Source organism: Pungitius pungitius, chromosome 6 (genome assembly GCF_949316345.1).
Source record: "Pungitius pungitius chromosome 6, fPunPun2.1, whole genome shotgun sequence".
Lineage (NCBI taxonomy): Eukaryota > Metazoa > Chordata > Actinopteri > Perciformes > Gasterosteidae > Pungitius > Pungitius pungitius.
The window spans coordinates 8,647,386-8,669,688 of NC_084905.1; the positions used below are offsets into that span (position 1 = coordinate 8,647,386).

Here is a 22,303-nt window from a genome sequence, read left to right on the forward strand (position 1 = left end):
GACGTACAGTGGGTTTCTGTTCTATGTGCTTTCAATCTTCACAGCAGAGCCGTGCTGCCCCCCCCCCCCCCTCAACTAGACAGCAGCCCATGTTGTGTATCTCTTTGCAGTGCAATGCAAAGATCTTGTTTACTTTACGGACAGTATTTATCTCTGACACAGTGCCACGAGTCCATCACAGCAAAGGGAGCAGAAGAACATCATCCTCACCATAATGACAGCATCATGAAGACTCTGATGTGTCCCCCTTTGTCTGTGGGACTGTTTCTCCTTGCTCACAACTAAAGCTTTGCAGTTCAACACAGTGCATACACTGCACGCTGCTGTTTAAGGGCAGCATTTCTGAGTTAGGCGAGTCAGGAGTTAAGAATCGAGATAAAGCACAGGGTGTCGGTGTAAAGACAAGGCAACTCTTTTGTGTGCGAGCGCCTCTTCAACACCGATCACCAGTGCCCACAGCCAGTGCCAATTTCTCAACAGATCTCTGAAAGAAGACAAAGCTATTTTTCACATTGACCATGCAGTAAAGTGGCGGTGCAAAAGTGCAGAGTCCATTTATGCCACAGGCAGACTACACTGCACAATGCTGTGGTGTACACCATGGCTTGTAAACTGTCATTCTGTGCCTTTTCACCTTCCATGACCAGTGCTCAGTTCCTGAAGGAGATTAACCCTGGAAGCTGGTCAAGGGAAGGGGCCTGACATGAACAGAACTGCTGATTCACAGGTAGCAGGGGGGCATACCCACAGAGAACTATAAGCCCTATGACACACTCCTTAAGTAAGCACACGCCTTCCACCATCAACGATCCACTGAGGATTCATTCAGTGATCTGCATTACGCCTGGCACCATCCATCACAGAGTGCTCATCTGCCCGACTCCACCAACATGGGAACCAACAGCCCCACATGATGGAAGCCATTCCACCTTAACCGTGCAGGTACAGAAACTAAATAAAATGTATTAGTTATCAACTTAAATGTTATACTACTTCGTTTAATTGTTCAATTCATCAGTTAACAAACCTGGAATAAATTTGATCAGTATTATGCATTTTACAGAGAAAGATTGCCTTTTGATATTGATGAATTGTATAAATTTAAGTTAGAAAATTGTAATTTGTATTGATTGATCAATACTTTACTACATACCTAGTACTATGTTTCAGTAGTGACAATTTTTGGGAGTGAAAAAACATTACAACAGTCTGAAAATAAAATTTAAAAAATGCAGCTTCTTTTAATAGATAATGCATACTTTAGACAAGGGTTTGGGAATAAAACGTATAAAATTATATATATTTCCAACCTGGCTTCGAAATAATTTACCATCCTGGAAGACATGTTTGACTCCATATCAAAGGATTCATTTCAAAAGTAAAAAGAACCACATTGGGACTTAAAGCATAACCATGTCAACTTTAATATTAATAATGTACAGTTAGAGAACAAAGAAGAGAAGCAGTAAACAGTGTACACGTTACAAAAATGAAAATATTACAAAAAACGTCCACCTAAACTCATGTTTATCTTAACTTGGCGTTATTGGAAGGGCTGCACAAGCATTTTAAAGAAAAAAATCACCTATTTTTAACTCTGGACTCAACGGAAAAAATATATAATAACAGGGCGGTCCTGAGAAAGTGTACTCATTGGCATAGATGTATACGGTATGTGTGTAAATGTATTGGTGTATTCTTAAGACAAGTTTTACATAATAATTTTGAGTACAAGTTCTGTAATTCCTGGCTTATAATGTGACAAAAAGAAAAAGGCCACTGAGCAGCCTCTAATATGAACACAGTATAAGTATTTCCATTATGATCAAATCCATACAGGTAATATTTGTCCCTTTAGCATTTTGCTTTAAATGCATCCAGAATTTTGCAGGCCATCTGAAAACTACACTAAAATAACATAATACGTTTAGGAAAACTACATTTTAAGGAGGATTTAAGGAGCTCTTCTTCGACCTTACATATAGTATTATTAATACATGGAATTAAAACTTGGAAGGTAAATGAAAGGTTCCAACGTGTCACAGCGCCTTATTACAGATGAGTAATAGTACTGGAAAGGGGGAGTCAGACACAAAGCTTTGGCAGAATTGGCAAACTTCTCCAAACTGGTATCTTTCTTGTTGAGTCCAGGGAAAAAGGGAGGGACACAGTAATATTTAAGCTTTTTGATGAATTGTCCATGTCACACAAAAGGGAACATTATTAGAAAAGAGCTGGGCATCAGGGTTCAGATCTATGAAGACATCCATCACCTAAATAACAATATAAAACATCTTTGTAATCACTGGGAGCCGCAACGGTTTAGACACTGATGAAGCTTTTGCATAATGTCTTCTCTTTGAATAGGAAACACACACGGCAATGACAATGTCCCCCTCAGATCACATGGCGTCTCTGACATCAAGCGCAGCATTTAAAAGGGACAGTGTGTAGGATTTGGTGAAGGGACATATTGTCACCAATAACATTACTCCTCCCGCTTTTACCACACTGTAGTAACATCAGCCTCTGGATGGCAACCACAACAACGGTGACCTAATAGAAGTATTTTTGCAGAGCCAGGGTGTCGGTTTGTCTGCTCAGGCTACCGTAGAAACATGGTGGACTCTGTGCGGAGGGCTCATTCAGAGCTGGTTTCAGGTTTCTGCTGATTGACCCACCGGGTTGCTATTTGCTACATACTGGCCCTTTAAGAGAACACATCGGCTCCTACACGTAAACCTTGCCATTAAATATTAAAGCGGTACTTTTCAACACGGTAAATGGTTTACAAGGGATTCTTTTTCACATCCAGTTTGGACCCTTAAAAGAGCTCATTTTTGCTGTAGACGATTAGCATCTGTCCTGACAGCGTTCCCCTTTGAGGGAGCGCAGAAGAATAGAAAGGATTATTATTAGTCCCTTTGGAATTGACCTCCTCTCTCTGACTCTTATTAAAGAGACTACTGTTTTTTACAGACAGTTATGACAAATTAACGGTATGTATTTTTTTTTTTTTTGAGAAAATAGAAGTACTAAATGGCGCTAGCATGTTGGCGGGTTAGCTTCAAAGTGATCATTCAGCCTCATTCCTGCTTGGCTTCTACATGCTCTGCTCCATCAGCGTGACTTAAACATACTGTCCCTTCTCATGAGGTCTTTTGGACTTCATAACTGCTTTACCGTGTGCACACTTTTTGAGAACATTAGAGAAAGAACGTGACGTGGACAGGATGTTACCTCTACCTGCAGCTTTAGGGAGTATATCTAGATAACACACAAGGACTACATGAGTACAAATTGGCCGTGCATGGTCCCCGCCATGTGTTAGGTTACCTCCGTACTGTAGCTAAGAGGAACTCCAGCTTCTCCTCTTTGTCAGGAAATTTAGGAAAATAGAATTTCACAAAAACATGGGTTTCCTGTGAAAATGAAAATAGTTTCAATGAATTTGGTACAACCCTGCTGAGAGACAAGAACATGGTCGTTAGTGGCCTAGTGTTTGTGTGTGTTAAATGTTCTATATGTTTGTGTATATATTTTGGAAGGGCCACAGCACATGTGTAAAACTGAAGGAACAGGTCGCTCCTCTTCAAAAGATCTTCCCTTTCTTTTTGTTCTTCTCCATCGTCCTGTGTGACAAACGAGAGAAGTGACAACGTTACATTCCTGTACGACAACGTGGAATATGTATAATCAGGCTTCACAGGAGGCTCGGGGGGGGCAAAAATGATCTTAATCAATATATAGTAGAACAGAAAGATAATACAAAGAAAAGGGGCGATGCAGGTCGGTCAAAGGGCGGATGTGTTATTGAGACATTGTCATAGAAACAATTTAAAAAAAGGAAAAATATCCTTAGTTTTAGTTTTACACAGGCTATTGGAATGATTAGAATGATATAAGAAAGGTGATAACCATGTTTTAAGAGTGATCGATATTCCATCCCATGATTATTGCTGGCCACTGAACATTACATGAGTAGGTAGCCGTGTTACTGACTTGGAGGCGTCCAGTTTCTGCTGCTCCAGGATTCTCTGCTGAGCCTCCCAGTTGGCCTTCTCGTCCTCATGCACTCGCTTTTTCTCCTCCAGCTCTTTGTACTGCGCCTCCAAGTTCCTCTTCATCTGCTCGTGGCGTCGCTCCAGCTGAAGGCAGAAAACAGACTCAATGTCAGGTTGTTTGCTTCCTTCAACTTTTGCCTGTGTTATTTAGCTGAGCAGGCATGTGCAGCTCACTGGCTAATTGAATTGTAGGTTTATAATAAATACAAAAATAAATTTAAAAAAGCTTCTCTCACTTAAAGGATCTCAAAGTTGTTCCAATTTTACATGTTTTTCTCCACAGCTTATTTGGACCTAGGGGTATTACAAATTGTAAACTCTTCCTCACTGGAGTGGAAGAACATGCCAATTTGGCTGTGATGTAACAATCTTTGCTGCTGTGAGCGGGTCATATTTCTAAATGAAACGATTAGCACACCTCTACCTGTGGAACCGAGAGGAACAGGAAGTCTTGTAAAACGCCTCAAATAAGACTCATGTTGTTCAAAGACTTTTCATTTTTCTCTCAAACCCACCTCGGCCTCCGAGTCCCTCAGCTTCTGCTTCTTCTCCTTGACCTTCATCTCAAAGACCTGTTCCATTTCTGCCTCCATCTTCTTCATCTTCATCACGTGCTCCCTGCGCTCCTCCTCCATCTGGGCCAGGGGACTCCTGTGGACCACAGCCAAGGCAGAGGTTCGGTACAATTCATTTTATTTGCCTTCCACTGAACTTAAATGTTCCACATCCAAAGTATCGTGTTCCTTTTCATTAGCGTGAGAGGAGCAGTGGTTTGGTGACTGTGCTTACCTTGTGAGCTGTCCCTTGGTCTTGGAGGTGTCCACCCCATTACAGGTGACAGCGGCGAGTTTCTTACTGCGGTAATTCTCATAGTGGACATTGTTGGTGACGTCCTTAAGATCCTGCATGTGGGTCCTAAGGAAGTGGAGGAACAATAAGAAGAGGAGGATAAGGAGGAAGGAAGAGGAGCAGAATCGTAGGGAGCATCTCAGAAGGACATTCCATGTAGAGAGTTCTGCTGGAATGAGTCCTAGAACTAGGAAATGAGTCATTTCTGTCTGGTTCGATAACATCACATGGATCAGTAAATACTGCCGTATTTCATTGGAAAGCAGGTCGACAACTCTGCTGTGTTTCATGAACATCTAGAGGGCACGAGATCTGTAGAACTGACTGGTTTTCACTGGGCCCTGACCAGCCGTTTGGGTAATGCCCCCAGCATTGTGGCTACTATATGGAAGTAAATCTGTGTCATCGGGTGTTGAAAGAAAAAGGTGATTAAATTTTTAGCACTGAAAATGTATGCATCTGAATGGTTTTCAACATTAAAATACTGCAAAAAATTCCACCTAAAAAAATGACTTAAAATATTCAGCCGCAAAAAAAATCATGGTTACAATATCCAGCCCAAAAAATTCAGCCGCAAAAACACCAACATCCGGGACACTAAGGAAGAGCAATCGATTCCAGATTCAAGATCAGGCGCGTGCGTCAAGCTAAAGGAGCGAGCACCCAATGCACCTTGGGCTTCGGATTGTAGCCATGTCCAATAATAACGGGGCTTTAACTCTTCCTTATGCCATCAGTGTGGCAACGTATGAAGAAATACATAAAAGAACATATAATGTTCACCCTGAACCAAAACGTTTGCTTGCCACTGACGGCATACAATTTTATTAGAAGTATACAAATCAGTATCACAAATTGAATCCAGGTTGTGGCGAACTTTTAATAAATGTTCTTTTATGTATTTCTTCATACGTGGCAGTGACGTAGTGCTCACTTATACAATCGTAATCGCTGCAATGGATATGGGATGCATTTTTGAACATTTTCAACAATATGTTTGCAAATGTGTGATGACTTAAGTGACGGAGGCAGACAACACCTGCCTGCCGGGGGAAAACAAACACGCACCCGTAGCCAAACCAGTAGTTCAAAAACCAGTAGGCACGTAAAACCGTCACTGAAAAATGGGTTCTCGTTTGAGACTTTATGAGCAAATACAGGATCCCTTTGAGATCAATTCTAAAGCCTCGCATTAAGACGTACATCCCTTTATGTAAGACTGCGCTACTTGCAGGTCGCTGTGTTGTGCCAGATCCTCAATAAAGTTTACCCATGGTCATGAAGACTCATTTAACGTTACGTGGACTTTGAATGTCGCTTAATACCCAACTGAGATCGGCTTGTGCCGCTCAGAAAAAGGATCCTTCCACCGACCACTTTCCGCACTCGGCGCTACTGCGGTTATTCCTGCATGTCCTGTCGGGTTTATGCGTCTGCACGCTCCGTTAAAGCCGCTGCCCCCCCCACCCCCCACCACTACGATACAGCGGCTCATGTGCCTCTTCAAGCGCGTTCCTGGATTCAAAACTCTGCCAATCACTCCTAACAGCTTGTCCAAGGATCTCAGCATCATTAAATTAATTCAAAACTAGAAGAAGAGGCAAATTCACCTTTTTATTTCAACACCCGATGACACAGATTTACTTCCAAACTACTGCATCCAGAGACCATGGCGACCCACTGCCCCGAGGGGGAACCTCTTGTTGGCATCCTATCCCTACTGCTTTTAACTATGGGCCTGGCCTGAGGGGGGGGCGCGACCGGGTGCTGCGTGGCTGGATAGAACGAATCAGACCGAATTCTCGGATGTAAACAGGTTGAGGCTGTTTTCTGGCCGGTGTGCAGTACTCTGCCCCTTGCCTGCTGTATTTGGGTCAGTCCTTCCTAGATAAGGCGGTGGGAGCAGCGCTTTATCAGTTATGGTGGGCCTAAGGAAGGCCTTCCTTATGTATACATACAAGGCGAGCCTGGTCATTTAGTGGTGAGTGAGTGTTTTGTGAGTTGTGTTGGAGCATGTGAATATGGCGTGCATATTCTTGTAGCCCCCAGCTGTTTCATTTGATGCGCAACATAACTATATTCTTTCATTATTAGTTTATGGTAAGACGCTGTAAACTTTGAACATTCCTCAGAGCCAAAAGAGGTTTTTTTAAAAAGTCTTAATGAGACAACTCAACGTCCTTATTTTGTACCCCAGCTTTTCAATTTCAAAGATTTTATTCACGTTTCATTCAACATCATAAAAGTTGTGTTAATTTGTGAAGATAATTTAGCGGAGCAAAACTTCAGTATTCATCATAAAAATATTTGTTTGCCACTACGATTTTTATTTTAAGTTTCTCTATTGGCTTTTATTGGAGGGAACTTCCTGTTTGGCCTACAAAAATCAATCATGCAGCAGAGGACAAGCTAATGTTAGAAATGAAAAGAGCACTGATTAAACACTGACGATGGCTCGATCAGCATCTAAAACTGTGAACTAAGGCGGTTTACCTGATCAGCATGTTGCGCAGCACCGTGAAGTCGCAGTGTTCTCCGTTCTCCACTGAAACACAGGGAGAGACACACACACATAACTACACCAACAATATCAAACAATGCAACAATAGGACCCATTGTTATCTGCAGATGCTAAATAACTGCAAAGAACTCTGGGTATCTGGGGTGTATCTCTTGCAATGTGTTCACATTGAGAAACTGTGCCAGCAGAATTCACTTTTTGGGAGATTAACATGAACATTTAACTGGCGTGATAAAGAATATAGAGTAGTGGTAAACAATGGTATTATGGTTGTTAATCTCTATGGAGACCATGTGTTACTAATATCAGAGAATGTGAAGTTCATTCCATTCATTGGTAGGTTACAATGGTAAGAGAAGTAACAGTTTGAGGAGGCATTGTACAGTATGGATTGTAGTAGCACATTAGTAGAACACAACGGCAGAGGGACACCAGGCCGTGGTCACATAGGATCTTTTTTTACATGGCTTATATTCTACTGTTTTTATGCAGACTGTGAAAGGCCCCAGTGCACCAGCTATGTATCCTTTTTTGGGCGAGCTGGTGTGACTGAGGCCTGTGCTCGGCTGCTCTACAGCCGAAGAAGCAGACATTGATACATCAGAAACGTTTCCATGTCTTGTTTATTGCATCAACACGTTTTATTTATTGAAGGCAGTACTCAAACTCAAACCTCAGACGAGCGTAAAAACCTGTCTGCTGGTTCAATGATGATTCCCTGGCTTTGGTCTCAAGCATCTCCTGACAGAATAATGTCCTCCTCTGTGTTCACTTGCTAACAGAGTGTCTTTGGCGCTGAGCAGGTCCTGTGGAGTAGACCTTTGGGCCCGTCTCATAGAAACAACACTGGTGAGCGCAGTACCAACCTGTGGGGACCACTTGGGTTCATCACTACAAATAAGGCCTTTCACATTACACACAGTGGAAGCTAAGCTTTGGGTTACAGTTAAGGTCTTTGCCTCTCTACAATGCCTCACACACTATCATGAGATGGATGCTGGCATTATGGCCGACACTGAGCTCATAAGAATAAAGCCTCCTATCTGATCACAGCCTTCACTGTTAAAACAAACAAGAGTTGTGGGTCAGATAACAGAAAATGTGCTTTAAAGTAGTGTGGTTAGGTGCTAGTGAGTTTTCATCTGAACAACAAAGACATGGGCACGCGGTCAGATGGGATTCTGGACCAGGACGGCTAATGAACTGCTGCTGTGGATCGCCCGCCTCATCTTCGTCAAATACGGTGCTCCTTATTGGTTAGCTTCCGCTCCGCTGGCAGTCAATCATCATCAGGGGAGCGAATGAGGAGGACACCTTACCATTGATGAAACTTAAGCAGTCCCGCCCCTTGGCCTCCCAAGCCAGCCAATGACCTTCAGTCTCTTCTAGAGGAGGAAGCTCTGACGGAGGGGGAGGGGTATGGGTTTTCAGTTACTGTCTGCGGCCAGCTGGGGGCGGGGCTAAATCTGGGTCTGCAGCAGCTGGGGTTATCGTGGCTCAGACCTGGCCGGGTTCGAGCCAAGAATCAACCCGTGGATGGACCAGACACAGCACCAGATTTGGCCCGGATCATCACCACAACCTGCATGTGTCCAAGCTGACTGACTAAGGGGTGCAGGGCTTGTAGAGGGAGTGTGCTGGCTGGAGAAGGGGTGTTATATGGGGGAGCTAGGCATGACCAGCTGGGGATGCGACTCTCAATAAGGGAATAAGTGGAGGTCAAAGTTCATAGGGAAAAGAAAAATTGAAACTAATAGCAAACAGATGTTAATTGTTGATGAATGACACGAAGCACCTGATGCAGCCTCCAAGTCAAATCACTTGTTTTGTCAGCCATGAACTTAAATGAGTCCATCAGGTGTTTTGAGCTGGAGCACTTTACCTAACAGCAGAGTGTATTTAGGCCACAATGATGAACCGCATTGGTTCAATAAATGAATCATGGGTGCACAAATGTTAAAAGTCTTAAAATACACTAATGAGTCATGATTCCAAACCATGTGTTAAAAGCCTGACTCAGCATGAACTGCTCATGAATTTGTGATGCATCTAAAAGCAATGATTCAAGATGGTGGATCCCTGTCTTTGGTCCATTGACAGAGCGAGGCCTGTACACCCTTCTCTCCCCTGCACCAACACAACCAATCAGACTCCAGCACAACACGGCGCCTTGCATAGCGTGGGGAGGCGGGACTGAAGGGGGCGGTGCATGGGCACGGGTACCACAGGAGCAAAGAAGGGAACCACAGCGTTAGGGCAATGTTTCTATAGCAGCTTCAGCACAAAAATCAGCCTCTAGCTTTCTCCATGACTATTCACAGCATCAGACTTGGGAGGAAAGGTGAGTGTGTGAAAGCTTTACAAGCTCCTAACAACACCAGACGGATCTTGGAATATGTGTCAAGTAAGCCTCATTAAATGCACCTCGCATTCAAGTTAGGTGCTTAAAAACAAAGACGAGAACCAGAATCATTCATGTGTTTTTTACGTTAAAAAATGAAAAATCCTATTTGGAATGAGACTGAGTTGGTTTGTTTAGAAGGTGCTGCTCTTGTTACAGTTGCAATATACAATTCGATTACATTTCTGAGGCTGCCACCGATCAACAAATGAATCACTACATATCCGCCGATAATTACCTTTTGACATTTACCGCATTTCTTTTTTTGAAGGATCCCTTGAACAACCAAGATGGGTAATAAGCAATTCTACCAACAATTTAATCAATATTTTATCATTTAGAAATGTGCACATTACTATTACTTATCTGCTACCATACCATTCCATCACTAAAGCATCACTAAAGCAGTGGTTCTCAACTGGCCTGGCTCCGGGACCCACCATCACCCCTTAATGACAAGCCACGACTCAAATCGAGGAACATTCTCAACATCTCAAATTTATTCAAAATCAAGTTCATAAGCTGAATTTTATATTCAGGATGTTTAATTTGATTAAAAACCCAATGTCTCCCCCATATTAGAATGGTTTGACCCAACCGGGCACACGCTGCTGAAAACATGGACGGACAAGCCGGCAAAAAAAACGACAGTCCGCTGCATTAAAAATGTCCCTTCAAAATAAAATCAGAGGATGAATTTTTTTTTCGACCCACCAGTTGAGAATCACTGGTTTAAAGGTCTAACTTGTCTAGACGGAGGAGGAAAATGCCATTTCCAATACGGAATATGCCATGCTTATCTCTTAAGACGTTGCGTCTAGCACAAACAATATGGTCTATGTGAGCCCTGTGATTAACAGGCGACGTGTCGAAGGGTAAGAGGTGTAGAAGATGGAATGGTACGGCATCCAACAAGCATCCCGTGTTGTATGCCAATCCAGAATAAACACCATGACATCAGCTACTATATTCAATCTTCAAAATGTCTAAATGACATACCCTTTTAATAACCTTTTTAGATAAACCAACAACAATAGAGCCTTCTAATAAAGCCTTTCACAGGATGTCAAGTGTCAGCAGAGAGCAACACAGCCATCGTTGAAGTGACAACACATGAATGATTTTGGTTTCTATGTTGTTTTGTGATTTCCATGTTAGCCCTTTTTTCAAATGATTTCCATATTGTGGTCCAAGAAGCCTTCAGCCCAAGTCTGATGAGAGCATTGGTTTGACCGTCAGCCCAATGATGAGACAGCACAGCAACAGAAAAGTGGAGGGAAAGGAGGGATGGAGAGTCCGGGGAACAGTCTTGAGGATGAGGAGGAGAAAATGAGGCTGAACTCAAGTGAAAAGAGGGTTGGTTTACCAAAAATGCCCTCTGTCAGTCATGGAAAAGAACAGACCAAGAAAAAAAGAAAAAAGAGAAAAGAAGGAATGAAAAAAGTGAAAGACTGATTAACGGTCAACCACAGAGCAACAGAGGTCAAATACTTTACACAAAGATATATACAATATATCATCTGTTTGAGGACTTTACAACGAAGGAGAAATAACACACCCGTTCATCGTGACTTGTGGTGCTTACTGACATGCCCCATTATACACTATGCCAATCGAGGCTGTGTGCACGTGAGTGGGTGTGGGAATGACGGGTGGGTGTATGAGGTAGCAATGTATCGCAGCCCGCCAGCTCATTTCTACAGGAACACGTTACGCTCATTGATTCCCAACTAGATTCAACAAAAAGCTGTAAACTCAAGTTCATTCTTGACCATGTCCAGTTGCAAATATTCCAAATGGAAAATAGGATTTGGCTGATACCAGCATCCGTGAGTCGTCAACCTCGATTCCAACTGGACATTTTGTCTGACGGGGTGTGGTGACCAAATTCGAACCAGTTCGAACAAAAAGTGCAGAAATTCCATCACGTCGTTCTGACCGTGTCACGTTCACACTAATTGTTCAAGCAGATGTTTGAGTCCGACTTTAAGACATTTTGCCAAGCGTTCTCGAGATACCGAAATCGATTAATCGTTTGGACCAAGAGGACATTTGTTCAAAATTTAAAGAATTTTGAGGAAGACAGAAATCTGGGACCCAACAGACTAAGCTTTACCTTGTGATGGTAAAAATTAGTTTGTCAATCAAACTTATTTTCTCCTTAAAGAGGTTGCAATTGTTCATGGACTCATTTCCCGTGAACACTACATTTCACAAGTCATTGTATTTCCTGGTAGTTAATGCATTCATTCAGAGGAGACTGGGCTCGGTGGGGAGGACATGCCTTGTGTCCCCTCCTCGCAGGAACACAGTGAGCCACTGGTCATCAGAGTGACGACCCTGTGGACCTTCTCAACACGTCAACTCTCACATCTGTAATTGTCTGACTGAGGTAAAATACTGGGAATTAAATGTCTTTCATGACAACTGGAAAAATAACAAATCACTGCTGCACACTTTTGGGGTTTCGGCTACAAATGGGAAGCCGTGTCCTTCTTTGTGTGGGTGGAGCCAGGTGAACCTACCTTCTGCCACGCCCCACGGGTACTGGCGACCTCTGACCTTCTTGCCGTTCACCTCGATCACCACGTTACTGCCGACCACTGCCAGCGGCATCTTCTCCTGGAGTGGAGGGATGAAAAACGTTATTACACAATGGAGCGGCTCTTTCTGGGTGCCGCTGCTGTCCCTGTGGGTGTGGGAGTGGCCAAGGGTCGTCAGGGAGCAGCATGTGGGCCCTTGCTTATAGTTTATAAACACTACTTTATGGAAGTAACGTAATGTAATTTTATGACTGAAGTTAGTTGTTTAAGCAACTTTTGTTGTTACAATCTGCTCCGTGGATGGAGATGTGAGGTGTAGTAGGCGGTCAGCTCATCTCAGCCCACAGAAAGCAGCCTGTTTTCGGCGAGTCTTCTGTGAAATGCTCCACCGGTTTTCACGTCTCCGTAGCGGTTATAAATGAGATTTTAAAACGATGTTTTAATTAAAGGACATGAGGGGACCGTCCTCAAGACTCTAAATCGGCAGCAGAACTTCAGCGTCAAAGAAACTGAAGCTCTGAATTATAATAATAATGAATAAAAAAATCCCACATATGAATTATTGTATAGTATGATGTGTGGTCAGCAGCTTGCTGTACGAGGACCACTATACTGATTATCAGCCTCTTGATGTTTGAGTAACAAGACAAATGGTCTGTGTATGTGCATTCAAATATTTTAGTATAATAGTTTATTTTTTGTTACTGTATCCAACCTCCTCCTCCTAAAATGATAAAGCTAATTATTTTATGACTGATTATATATATGGTGCTCAATATTATATATATCATTACTAATTTTAAATGAAAATGAGACAAAAGCTTGTTAATAGTAAAATATTTAAGTCAAAAACTGAATTAAACCGTATTAGCAAGACCAGCTGACGTGGTGACGTCATCAAGTCAGCTGCTGTTCCAAATGCGGAAATGTCCGTTTTCCGTTCTCCCGGACCTGCGAGTCAGGACTCCTGAGTCTATTCTCGCGGGAACGCAAGTCCGTTCTCGCCGTCTCAGGTATTGAGAAAGGGCCAAAGGGATTGCACATTAGATTTTTTTTGTCTTTATTCTATTATTAATAAAAGCACACATGGCGTCACAAAATGTCGTTATTTCAATAAAAATTCAGCCTGGATCATTTTGTTACATTTTTGTTGGGGCGGTGGGGCCCGACAGAAAAAGTTTGAGAACCACTGAGTTAATGGTTCTTAATGGTTCTACATTATACAACATTGCATTTACTTTTTTCAATCATGCACTCAGCTAAACTACTGAAGTCACTGACACCACACTCCACTGATTACTCATCCACTCTTAAATGTACATCTTTTGTCATTGGTCATCGGTTTGTGACAGTGCTACCACATGTTTTAAAGACTACATTTACTTTTTATATTTTATTTAAATTTCTACCACGTCAAAAAGTTACACAGCAAAATGTATCCTGCCGACCAAGTTGTTGCTAGATGCTTGGTAATGTCTGGAGCTAATGTTCTAACCGCTAACAGTGCAACATGCTAGCACTTAGCCATTTGTTTACAGCAACTCTAAGATGTTACCATGGTAGCACTAGGATTACTTTCATGTAACGTTTTTTTTGAGCTCATCTACACAGGAGATTATCAGCCATTAACTTAAAGCCAACATTGTGTCCAATTACCTTTATCTTTCGGATGAGCTTGTTGTCGTCGGCGTCCTCCGTGTCTGGGAATTCATAGATTTTGATTTTATGCTCCTGTATCTCTTTCATTATCTGATGAAAGGAGAGAACCCAGAACAAAGGTAACGTTAGTGAATACAGGCCTGCATACCGATCCAAAAAATCAGATTCTCTTTTCAGGGAGGCATGTCTACGCATGAAGTAGGAAGCATAGAACGAGGACGTTACTAGCCTAGCTTAGAAGAAGTCGAGCTCTGTCCAAAGTAAAGAAAATATACTATTCAAGTTGAATATAATGGTTTTAGACTTGTACATCATATGTAGCGGGAGCAGTTTCTATCCATCTAATGTGACACATGCACACATAAATACCTGTTTTTTAAAAAGTTGGCATTCCTCTGGGGTCAGAGTGTCAGCTTTTGCAATAAGCGGGATGACGTTGACTTTGTCATGGAGTCTCTTCATGAACTCAATGTCCAGCGGCTTCAGACTGGAGGACAGACGGAAGGCAACCATGAGAAGTGAGTCGTCATCTCTAACACCTCAGTGTGTGATACACTATTTTAGCACTGACAATAAAAGTGAATTATTAGGCAGCTGCTAATTTTGGTCCAAAATTGTTTTGGACCAATGGTTGAAATAGGGCTTTTAATTGCTGACCTAAATAGCATAAAGAAATACAAATCTAAACTGGATTACAATTTATAAATAAGTTCATAAATGCAGGTCAATTTATATATTTAATTGACGCATTTTGTTTTAAATTAGGAAAGCAATGTTTAAGTTAAGAAAGCAATGTTTCAGTCAGTTTCAGTCCCAAAGATTTATTCATCATGTTTGTTATTGAATCTGTTTGGACAAAAACAGGTAAAAAGGTTATTAGACAAGAATGTTGTAACCTCTCATCTCTCAAGACAAAACAATTGAACATAGCATGCTTGTGACGTTGTCATGGTAACGTGATATGTTGTGGCAAGGTGCTGTCCCATTTGTATTCACTCTATTTAAAGCTCTTGCGAGGTTCATCCTCTGAAACTAAAAGTGGGCTTGTAGTCAGTGACCAGGGAAGCACTCCTTGTGAAAGGAGAGTTTATTCATGAGAAGGACTTTCCAAAGTGAATCATGTTCAGCGGGTCTCCAGCAGAGGGCCCATCACCCGGAGCCTACAGCACAGACTGACATTTTGTATCCCCGCTGATGGGTTCGTCTTGCTGTCTGAATGACAGAAATATGACTGGACACATGTTCAATACTAGCTTCTACTCTTGCCAATACGAAGGCAGTAGTTTTTTTCATACGTGACATGGTCGCACATAGTTGTGTGTGTGTGTGTCTGTTGGGGGATGTCGAGTTACTCATCCCAGGAATGCAAGACCACAAAGGGGGGGCCACAAAACAGCTGTTCACTGGTTCAAAGCACAGAACAGTGTTTCCTTGGTGTCTGCTGATCAGAGTGTGCTCACCTGTTTGTGTGTACACATGACTGTGTGTGTGTGTGTGTGTGTGTGTGTGTGTGTGTGTGTGTGTGTGTGTGTGTGTGTATAGGAAAGGTAACCTTAAATGTACTCTGTTGTGATCTGGTGCTTTAAAAGAAAAGAAAATTGAACAAATTTCACCCGACATTCAAGGGGGGGGCAGAGCCCCTCGCCGTAATGTAACGGTATGCCAAACGCTGTGCGTCAAAGTTAGCGACAGCAAAGAGACATAAGTTGAGTGGAAGCTGCAGCATTGACTTCCAGTGACCTGTACTTTTGCCTTGCAGGGTGCGGGTTCAATTCCCGGGCGACACAGCCCTTTAGTGTGGTGTTTACATGGGTTCTTTCTGTCTCTCTCTATGAGTCAGCCCCCTGATTGACTTCAGAGCATTCCAGGATGAACCCTGCATGCACCCAATGCTAGCCAGCCCCCCCCCTTAAAAAGCACACACACTCCGCTCTGATTGGCTGATTACAGTGATGCGAGTGGGGCTCTACAGAGCATGAGCAGAACTGGGTTATACAACGTTTGTGGGTCACATACGCTGGCTGGCAGGCTCTTCATCTATGGCACAGACAGATACACGCATGCACACGCACATTTCTCTTCCGCCTCAGCTTGTCTTGCTGGCAGGGGATTGGAAACCATATTTAAAAAGGTACATTTTCCTTTGGGGTCTTTAAGAAAAAGAGTGTGAGGATTTTCCTCTCTGAGCTGCACCTCAATTCACTGAAACCCAATTGAATACAAATAGACTGGCAAAGGGAACAAAACCATCCTCCCACCTGGAGCCTCGGAAATGCGGCCTGTAAAAATATCTGACCTGGTTTGAACTGTGTCAGGTACATATAGACACCTCAAGAGGCTTCAATCAATAATTCATTTTAACAATGCATCAAGCGTTTAAAATGTGAAAGGGCTTACTTGTCGCAACCTCTGTTAATGGTACATTTACAGTCCAATAGACCATGAAGCAAAGTATGCTTTGTCTGAATTACAGTTATTAGAGGAAATATTATAAGATGGAGATCTTTCACATACAAACTGTACACTCTAGGTCTGAAATGATGAGAATATCTTATGGTATTCCTAATAGCCCCAGCATGGCTTTTATTTGACATGTGTCATGGAGGGGAACCCAATGATAGGGGAACCGTGGCATGTTTAGAGCATCCTGTCTCCTGCTTGCCTGATGCGACACCTTGATGTGTCCTCACAGCTTTGTCTCATGCGGACCTACCCGTGTCCAGAGGGCGCTATGAAGTACAGGCAGCAGTGGACTCTGTTGTCCGGCATGGACCTGCGGTTCACTCTCGACTCGGCGTTCAGGAAGTCCTCGCACTTGCTGTCAATGTAGTTTATGACTGGCTGCCAACTGGAGAGATGGAGGAATAGAAAAGGTGACCAAAGATCGAAAGGTCTTCTGATCTTTGGAAAACACCCTCATTATGTCAGCGCGTCTCACCAGTTGCTGTTATCCACCGCGTCTCCAAAGCCCGGGGTGTCCACGATGGTGAGAGTCAGCTGGACTCCTCCTTCCTTCACCAGCACTTTGGACTGCTCCACCTGAAACACAGCAACATTCACACCTTTGGTCCATGCCGGTCTAGATACCTGGAATCCATCCTCTCTGTTTCAAGGCTGAGGAAAATAAGTGAAGGATTGGCATGGTTTGCTTGAAGTAACGGCAAGCGGTCTGTGATGTAAGGTAACGTGTGACTGGAGAACTACAGCAGTAACTATTACTATTCCCCCAAAAAAACAGTAAGAATCTTTGTTGTGGCATGAGGCTGAAAATGTGCCACCAGTCACGACCGACTCCTGCTAAGCTAATTAACCTACTCAGTCTATGTGATAGAATACAAACGTATGCCAAAGAAAGTCATTCGAGATCCGACAACCGTCTGATCGATCTCTGCTGTAGTGCGAAAGACCACCGCTCCATCTCACAACGGGCTCAGTCAGTGCCACACGTCCATCGTTCCCTCACTTTCACAAGGCCATCCAGTTATTTTAGGAACGCCCTTTTAACTCAGACAAACATTCTTCAGCTTCCACCAACCTTCAGATAATCTGTCCCAACTTTACGGCCAAGCACAAATATATCCCACACCGCAGTCATTTCACATCCCTGGGCTTAATTGTGCATCTGGCCTTTGTGTGAATGTTAGAATGTGTGTTTTGTGCATGGAAACCAAAATCTGCTATTCCCACCGAAGAAAAACAGATCGGGAGAAAACCTCAAAAATGCTGCTAGGCATTTAGAAAGAAAAGAGATCGGGTGGTGCTGGGGGGAGGGGGGGGGGAGGTGGCGAGCGAGAGAGCAGCAAAGCATGAGAGATTGTTCTGGAATAGCAATACTCTGACCCAGTCCCTCCCCCTCAGCCCACAGCACCCGATGGCCAACACACTAGGGGGGGGCGACGGACCCAGAGAGGGAGTTGGGAGCTTTTTCAGTCTGGACGGACAGTGTAAAATTATGTTTTTAATCTGTAGCTCGGCGTTAAAGGTCATCCCGGAGCCTGGGAACAGGATTTAGATTAAATCAACATAACTCCAGACCCACCAAAACCTCCAGTCAAATTATACCTTCAATCCATTAAGTGTACGGATCTCAAACCCATTATTTGTTTTGGACCATAAGCCATACTTCTCAAAAGAATTCGGACCCTTTGCTCCTGTCAAAGAATAAAAGAACTGGCCTATATGAAATAAACAAAGGTCTTGATATCCCAGCATGGTTTATAGACAGCTAATGTTGATTAACTTAGCTGCAAGCTGGCTCAGCTGTCACCATGTTGAGAGCCATGTGGACTCAATGCTCATTGTATATAGCATCTTTCAAAAATGTGTAAATGATGATATAAATACATGCTATACATGTTATTGGTGTCTATGTGTTACGTTTCACGGGGAAACCCAATCAGGTCTTAAGGGTCGAACATGCTTCTGCATCTGGGTCTACGGACTTGTTTCAATTCATGGTTCTAAAAGGCTTGCGCGTGTTGCAAAGCATTTCTTCTGCAGAACACTAGGTGGAGTAATGTGTTCTGTTGAAGACGACCTAGAGAGTGACGTCTTTTTATTTATTTATCAGAGACCTTTTTGTCCTGTGCATCGCCACTGCTGCTTTTCATCGCCATGTTTTCGCCCGTATTTTCCTCCCCAACTTTGTTCAGCCTACGACCGACAAACCGACGTTTGCAGAGATCTGTGTCCACTTTAAGGACGCCATCCATGCGTCCTCATAGTCCGCCAATGACTGGTTGTATAAGTGGTCATATTTACGTTTCCTTCCGACAAAAACTCTTCAAACTGATGAATTCTCTAGTAAAAAATCTTTGTTTTAATAATGGCTGAATTATGCTATGAAAGCAGAACAGTGAGACTCCTGAAAGGATGTAGTTAGCAGACCAATCACAGCCTACTGGGCTGCGTGAGCTCGCGTAGCTTTTGACGCAAGTTTAGAAAAATGGGTCGACACACGCAAGCACACAAGAGGGGTGAGAAGGCAGCAAGGGGCTCTGTGTCTGTGTCCTTGTGTTTCTCTGAAAACGCAGAAGCATGAACTAGGCTTTAGGATAAATACTAGGACTCTTATACCCTGTTGTCCCTGTCCCCTAACCCACCCATACCTTCGTCCACCTCCTCCTACAACCTGTATCCATGACCCTTGTCTTTTGACTTCCAGTAGTAGAAGTCTCAATTATCTCTTTTCTCCAAACTGCTTCTCCTCCCTCTTGCTCCTCCTCTTCCTCTCATTGTCGTAACCATAAAAGGAAAAAAACAGCCGTGGGCTCTTTCCCCCCCCCCCCCCCCCTCTCTCTCTCTCCATGCAGAAAAAAAGAGCTAACTCAGGGCGCCGTGGTCTGGCGGTTGCAGCGGTACAAACCGGAGTCCCACTAGTACCATAACCCTGCAGGAGCATTGTGTAACAGACATGACATTAAGATAATGGGGTTTGGACTAGATATCCAGCAACATAATTCATATTTATATGTGTTATTTACTACCTCACAGTGGGTGGAAGAAGTATTTGAACCTTTGGCATGAATAGATGATGGCCTACCGTTAAAAGCTGACATGCTGTTGGCTGGTTATTTTTTCCGACCAGCGGGAGCAGCGGCCAATGAGCACCACGCTGCATTAGTTTGGACTGCTCAGGTCATCAGTGCATCATTAAGTAGCACAGCCTTTATATGAGGAAGTCCTTGTGAGGTCACCCAGTGGTTTGTGGTCTGCCGTTTTGAGGCCAAAAGTTCAATGATTTGGTTTTCAACAAACAGCAAATGGAAGTGACCATATTTGGACTGAGGAGGAGCAAGCTGTCAATAATATAAAAGCATCCTCTAGAGCATACTAAAAGAAAATCATGCTATATTGAAGACGACTAGAAACTCAAGATGAAACTCATTCTTATAATGTTTACTGAGGGAATAAATCAAGTCTCATAGACCTCATTCATAGGAGTCGCCCCCTATACAGCTTTAAATGATGAAGCAGTCATCTGGAGGAGGTCTACGTCTGCTAGATTTATTTTGTTGATGCAATTAGTTGGTTTGTTCTATGTCTGTTATTTGTGTTTTCATGTGTTACTTGTGTGAAACTCGCAGCCATCTTGGCCAAGACCCGCCTCATAAAGGAGACTCTAAATATCATTTGGAATATTATGGCTAAATAAAAAGTCAAATAAAACAAAAGTACATGAGCTACTTACATGCTGACCTTTATCGCAACATGTGAACTATAGTTGAGTCTGTAATTCAATCTGAATGAGCTCACCTGCACAGTCTTCTTGATGCGCTGGGAGGGGCCAGGGTAGTCCTTGGAATACAGGTCAGTCAGGAACAGAGAGTTGATGAGGGTCGACTTCCCCAGACCAGATTCACCTGAGGACACACAATTGAAACAGAGAAACATGATTATTTAATGCTGTGGCCTCTTTAGTGATGAATATGAGGCCTGCTGGCCACATGTTGTTCACATGCATGCACGCTTACTATGAGCACGCACGTGCAAACGGCTGGGAGGGACAATAAACTAGATGTATTGTCTGTGAGGGGACAAAGGGTCAGGAGCTCGGCTGCTGGCAAGAAACCCTTTTGAGATGAGGAATAAAACATTTCCTCTCCAACTCCCTTCCTCCTGCCCCCCCCCCGTTCACTAAGCGCTTCCTTTAACTATTAATCTCCCTACTTCTCTCCTTACTGTGCCAACTATCCACTCTCTGTGAGGGACACTGAGGTCTCACAAGGTTAAGTTAACGTTTACTCGACAAAAAGCGGCAACTCCAGAGCGCACACACAGCAGGACCTCTGAGTGGTAGAACCCAATTAGTCCATTTCAGGGCTGAGGCAATGCTTTCATACTCTAGGAATTAGCCACTTCTCCAGCAGTCGCTAAATACTGATGGACTGTGGACCTCCAGGGGGACAGAAAGCTGTGCAACTTGGTGTTACATACCATCCACGGCTTTATTTTAACAGTAAGAATTACAGCCAATGAGCATCCATTTAATGCTTTCATTTTAAAATGTTCTCTTGCAACTGGGTTTCCAACAACCTGGTAGATACCGAACCGTGGACTTTGTAACCATCCATGCAACTATTGGTTTAGCTTCAATGATTAATTATGTTTATATTTTATAAATGACAAAAAAAAGCTAATCAGCTTTGGCTCAACCTTATTTTTTACCAGGGTGAGGGACCTACATTTCTCCTGCCGGAAAGAAAGAAAACTGACTGGCCTTGAAGGGGAAGATAATATGGTAAGAAGAACACTATGTTGCCAAGTTATCTATATTGCTTGTTCCAAACTGAAACCAAGAGCAGACGGTTGGAGGTTTTCCATCTCCCAATGCTGACCAGATGTTAATGTTATTGGTTACAGAGATCCAACAGCTGAAAAGCTGAAGTGCCATATTTGAGTCTTCAAGTTACTCCATACTGAGCTGGCTGTGTAATAATTCAATGCACACATGCAGAAAGGCTGCATTATTATTAAGCAGATGTTAGGACAGAAGTTGTTTTCTGGTCAATATTAAGGTCCTGATTGCTCATTGACATGGGAAATGCACCTCCACCCTAACCCGCACCTATGAAGAAGGTCACTTTCTGCCCAGCGCAGCAGACCCAGTGGGTGCAGAGTGTTCCTCCCACACTGAGGGGCCATTCCTGACCGGCCTCTTTTAAACTAAAAGAGGGACACTTAAAACTGAAACCGCTGTGATGGTTTTCTTTACAACCAGTGAAGCAGGTTGACAAAGGTAAAGCAGATCCTGAATGTTTGGTGCTGTGACCTTTGCTCATGGAAAACAGGAATAACAGGGAACACATTGCTTATCGAAGGAGCCGAACAAAATCAACTGCCACCTTCTACAGAGACAAATACAGATCTATTTACGGTTCTGAACCACCTCCTGTCATTCATACTTTCCCATGGGCATCTGTGTATTTCATCACTCTCCATGTGGGCGGTGTGGCGCCTCGGCGGATTCCGGTCTTAACCCCTCAGTGTGTGTTCACTCCGTTATGGATGACATTCTTACCCAGGGAGGGTTTTGAACACTACTGCCTCTACGAGCGGTTGACCGCCCTGCAATGGAGGGCGACTGTGGATCCGTGGAGAGCAGGGTCCTGGCTCGGCTCCCCTGGCTCCCTGACATGTCAATGTCTCTTTGGGAAATACCCCAAACCCGGTGAATGATGACATGAAGTGTTGAAGAGTTTTGAGTAGTTAGAAGACTAAGAAAGAGAAATCAGATAGGAGTAAAGAACATTTACCATGTGTGGGC

At 43.3% G+C, this 22,303-nt stretch overlaps 1 protein-coding gene across 2 annotated transcripts in view; it reads right to left on the reverse strand.

Moving 5' to 3' along the window:
- Positions 1-1,400: 1,400 nt before the first annotated feature.
- LOC119195740 (septin-7-like) overlaps positions 1,401-22,303 on the reverse strand; it is a 30,588-nt gene continuing 9,685 nt past the window's right edge. For both annotated transcript variants that reach the window (XM_037450933.2, XM_037450932.2), the window contains exons 3-13: positions 20,293-20,399; positions 16,976-17,076; positions 16,751-16,885; positions 14,407-14,524; positions 14,035-14,127; positions 12,361-12,457; positions 7,407-7,458; positions 4,854-4,979; positions 4,580-4,715; positions 4,003-4,148; positions 1,401-3,632 (exon numbers count right to left, since the gene is read on the reverse strand). In XM_037450933.2, coding sequence (XP_037306830.1) covers positions 3,593-3,632; positions 4,003-4,148; positions 4,580-4,715; positions 4,854-4,979; positions 7,407-7,458; positions 12,361-12,457; positions 14,035-14,127; positions 14,407-14,524; positions 16,751-16,885; positions 16,976-17,076; positions 20,293-20,399 — 1,151 coding nt within the window. In that variant the 3' untranslated portion in view covers positions 1,401-3,592. The remainder of the gene's footprint in view (positions 3,633-4,002; positions 4,149-4,579; positions 4,716-4,853; positions 4,980-7,406; positions 7,459-12,360; positions 12,458-14,034; positions 14,128-14,406; positions 14,525-16,750; positions 16,886-16,975; positions 17,077-20,292; positions 20,400-22,303) is intronic.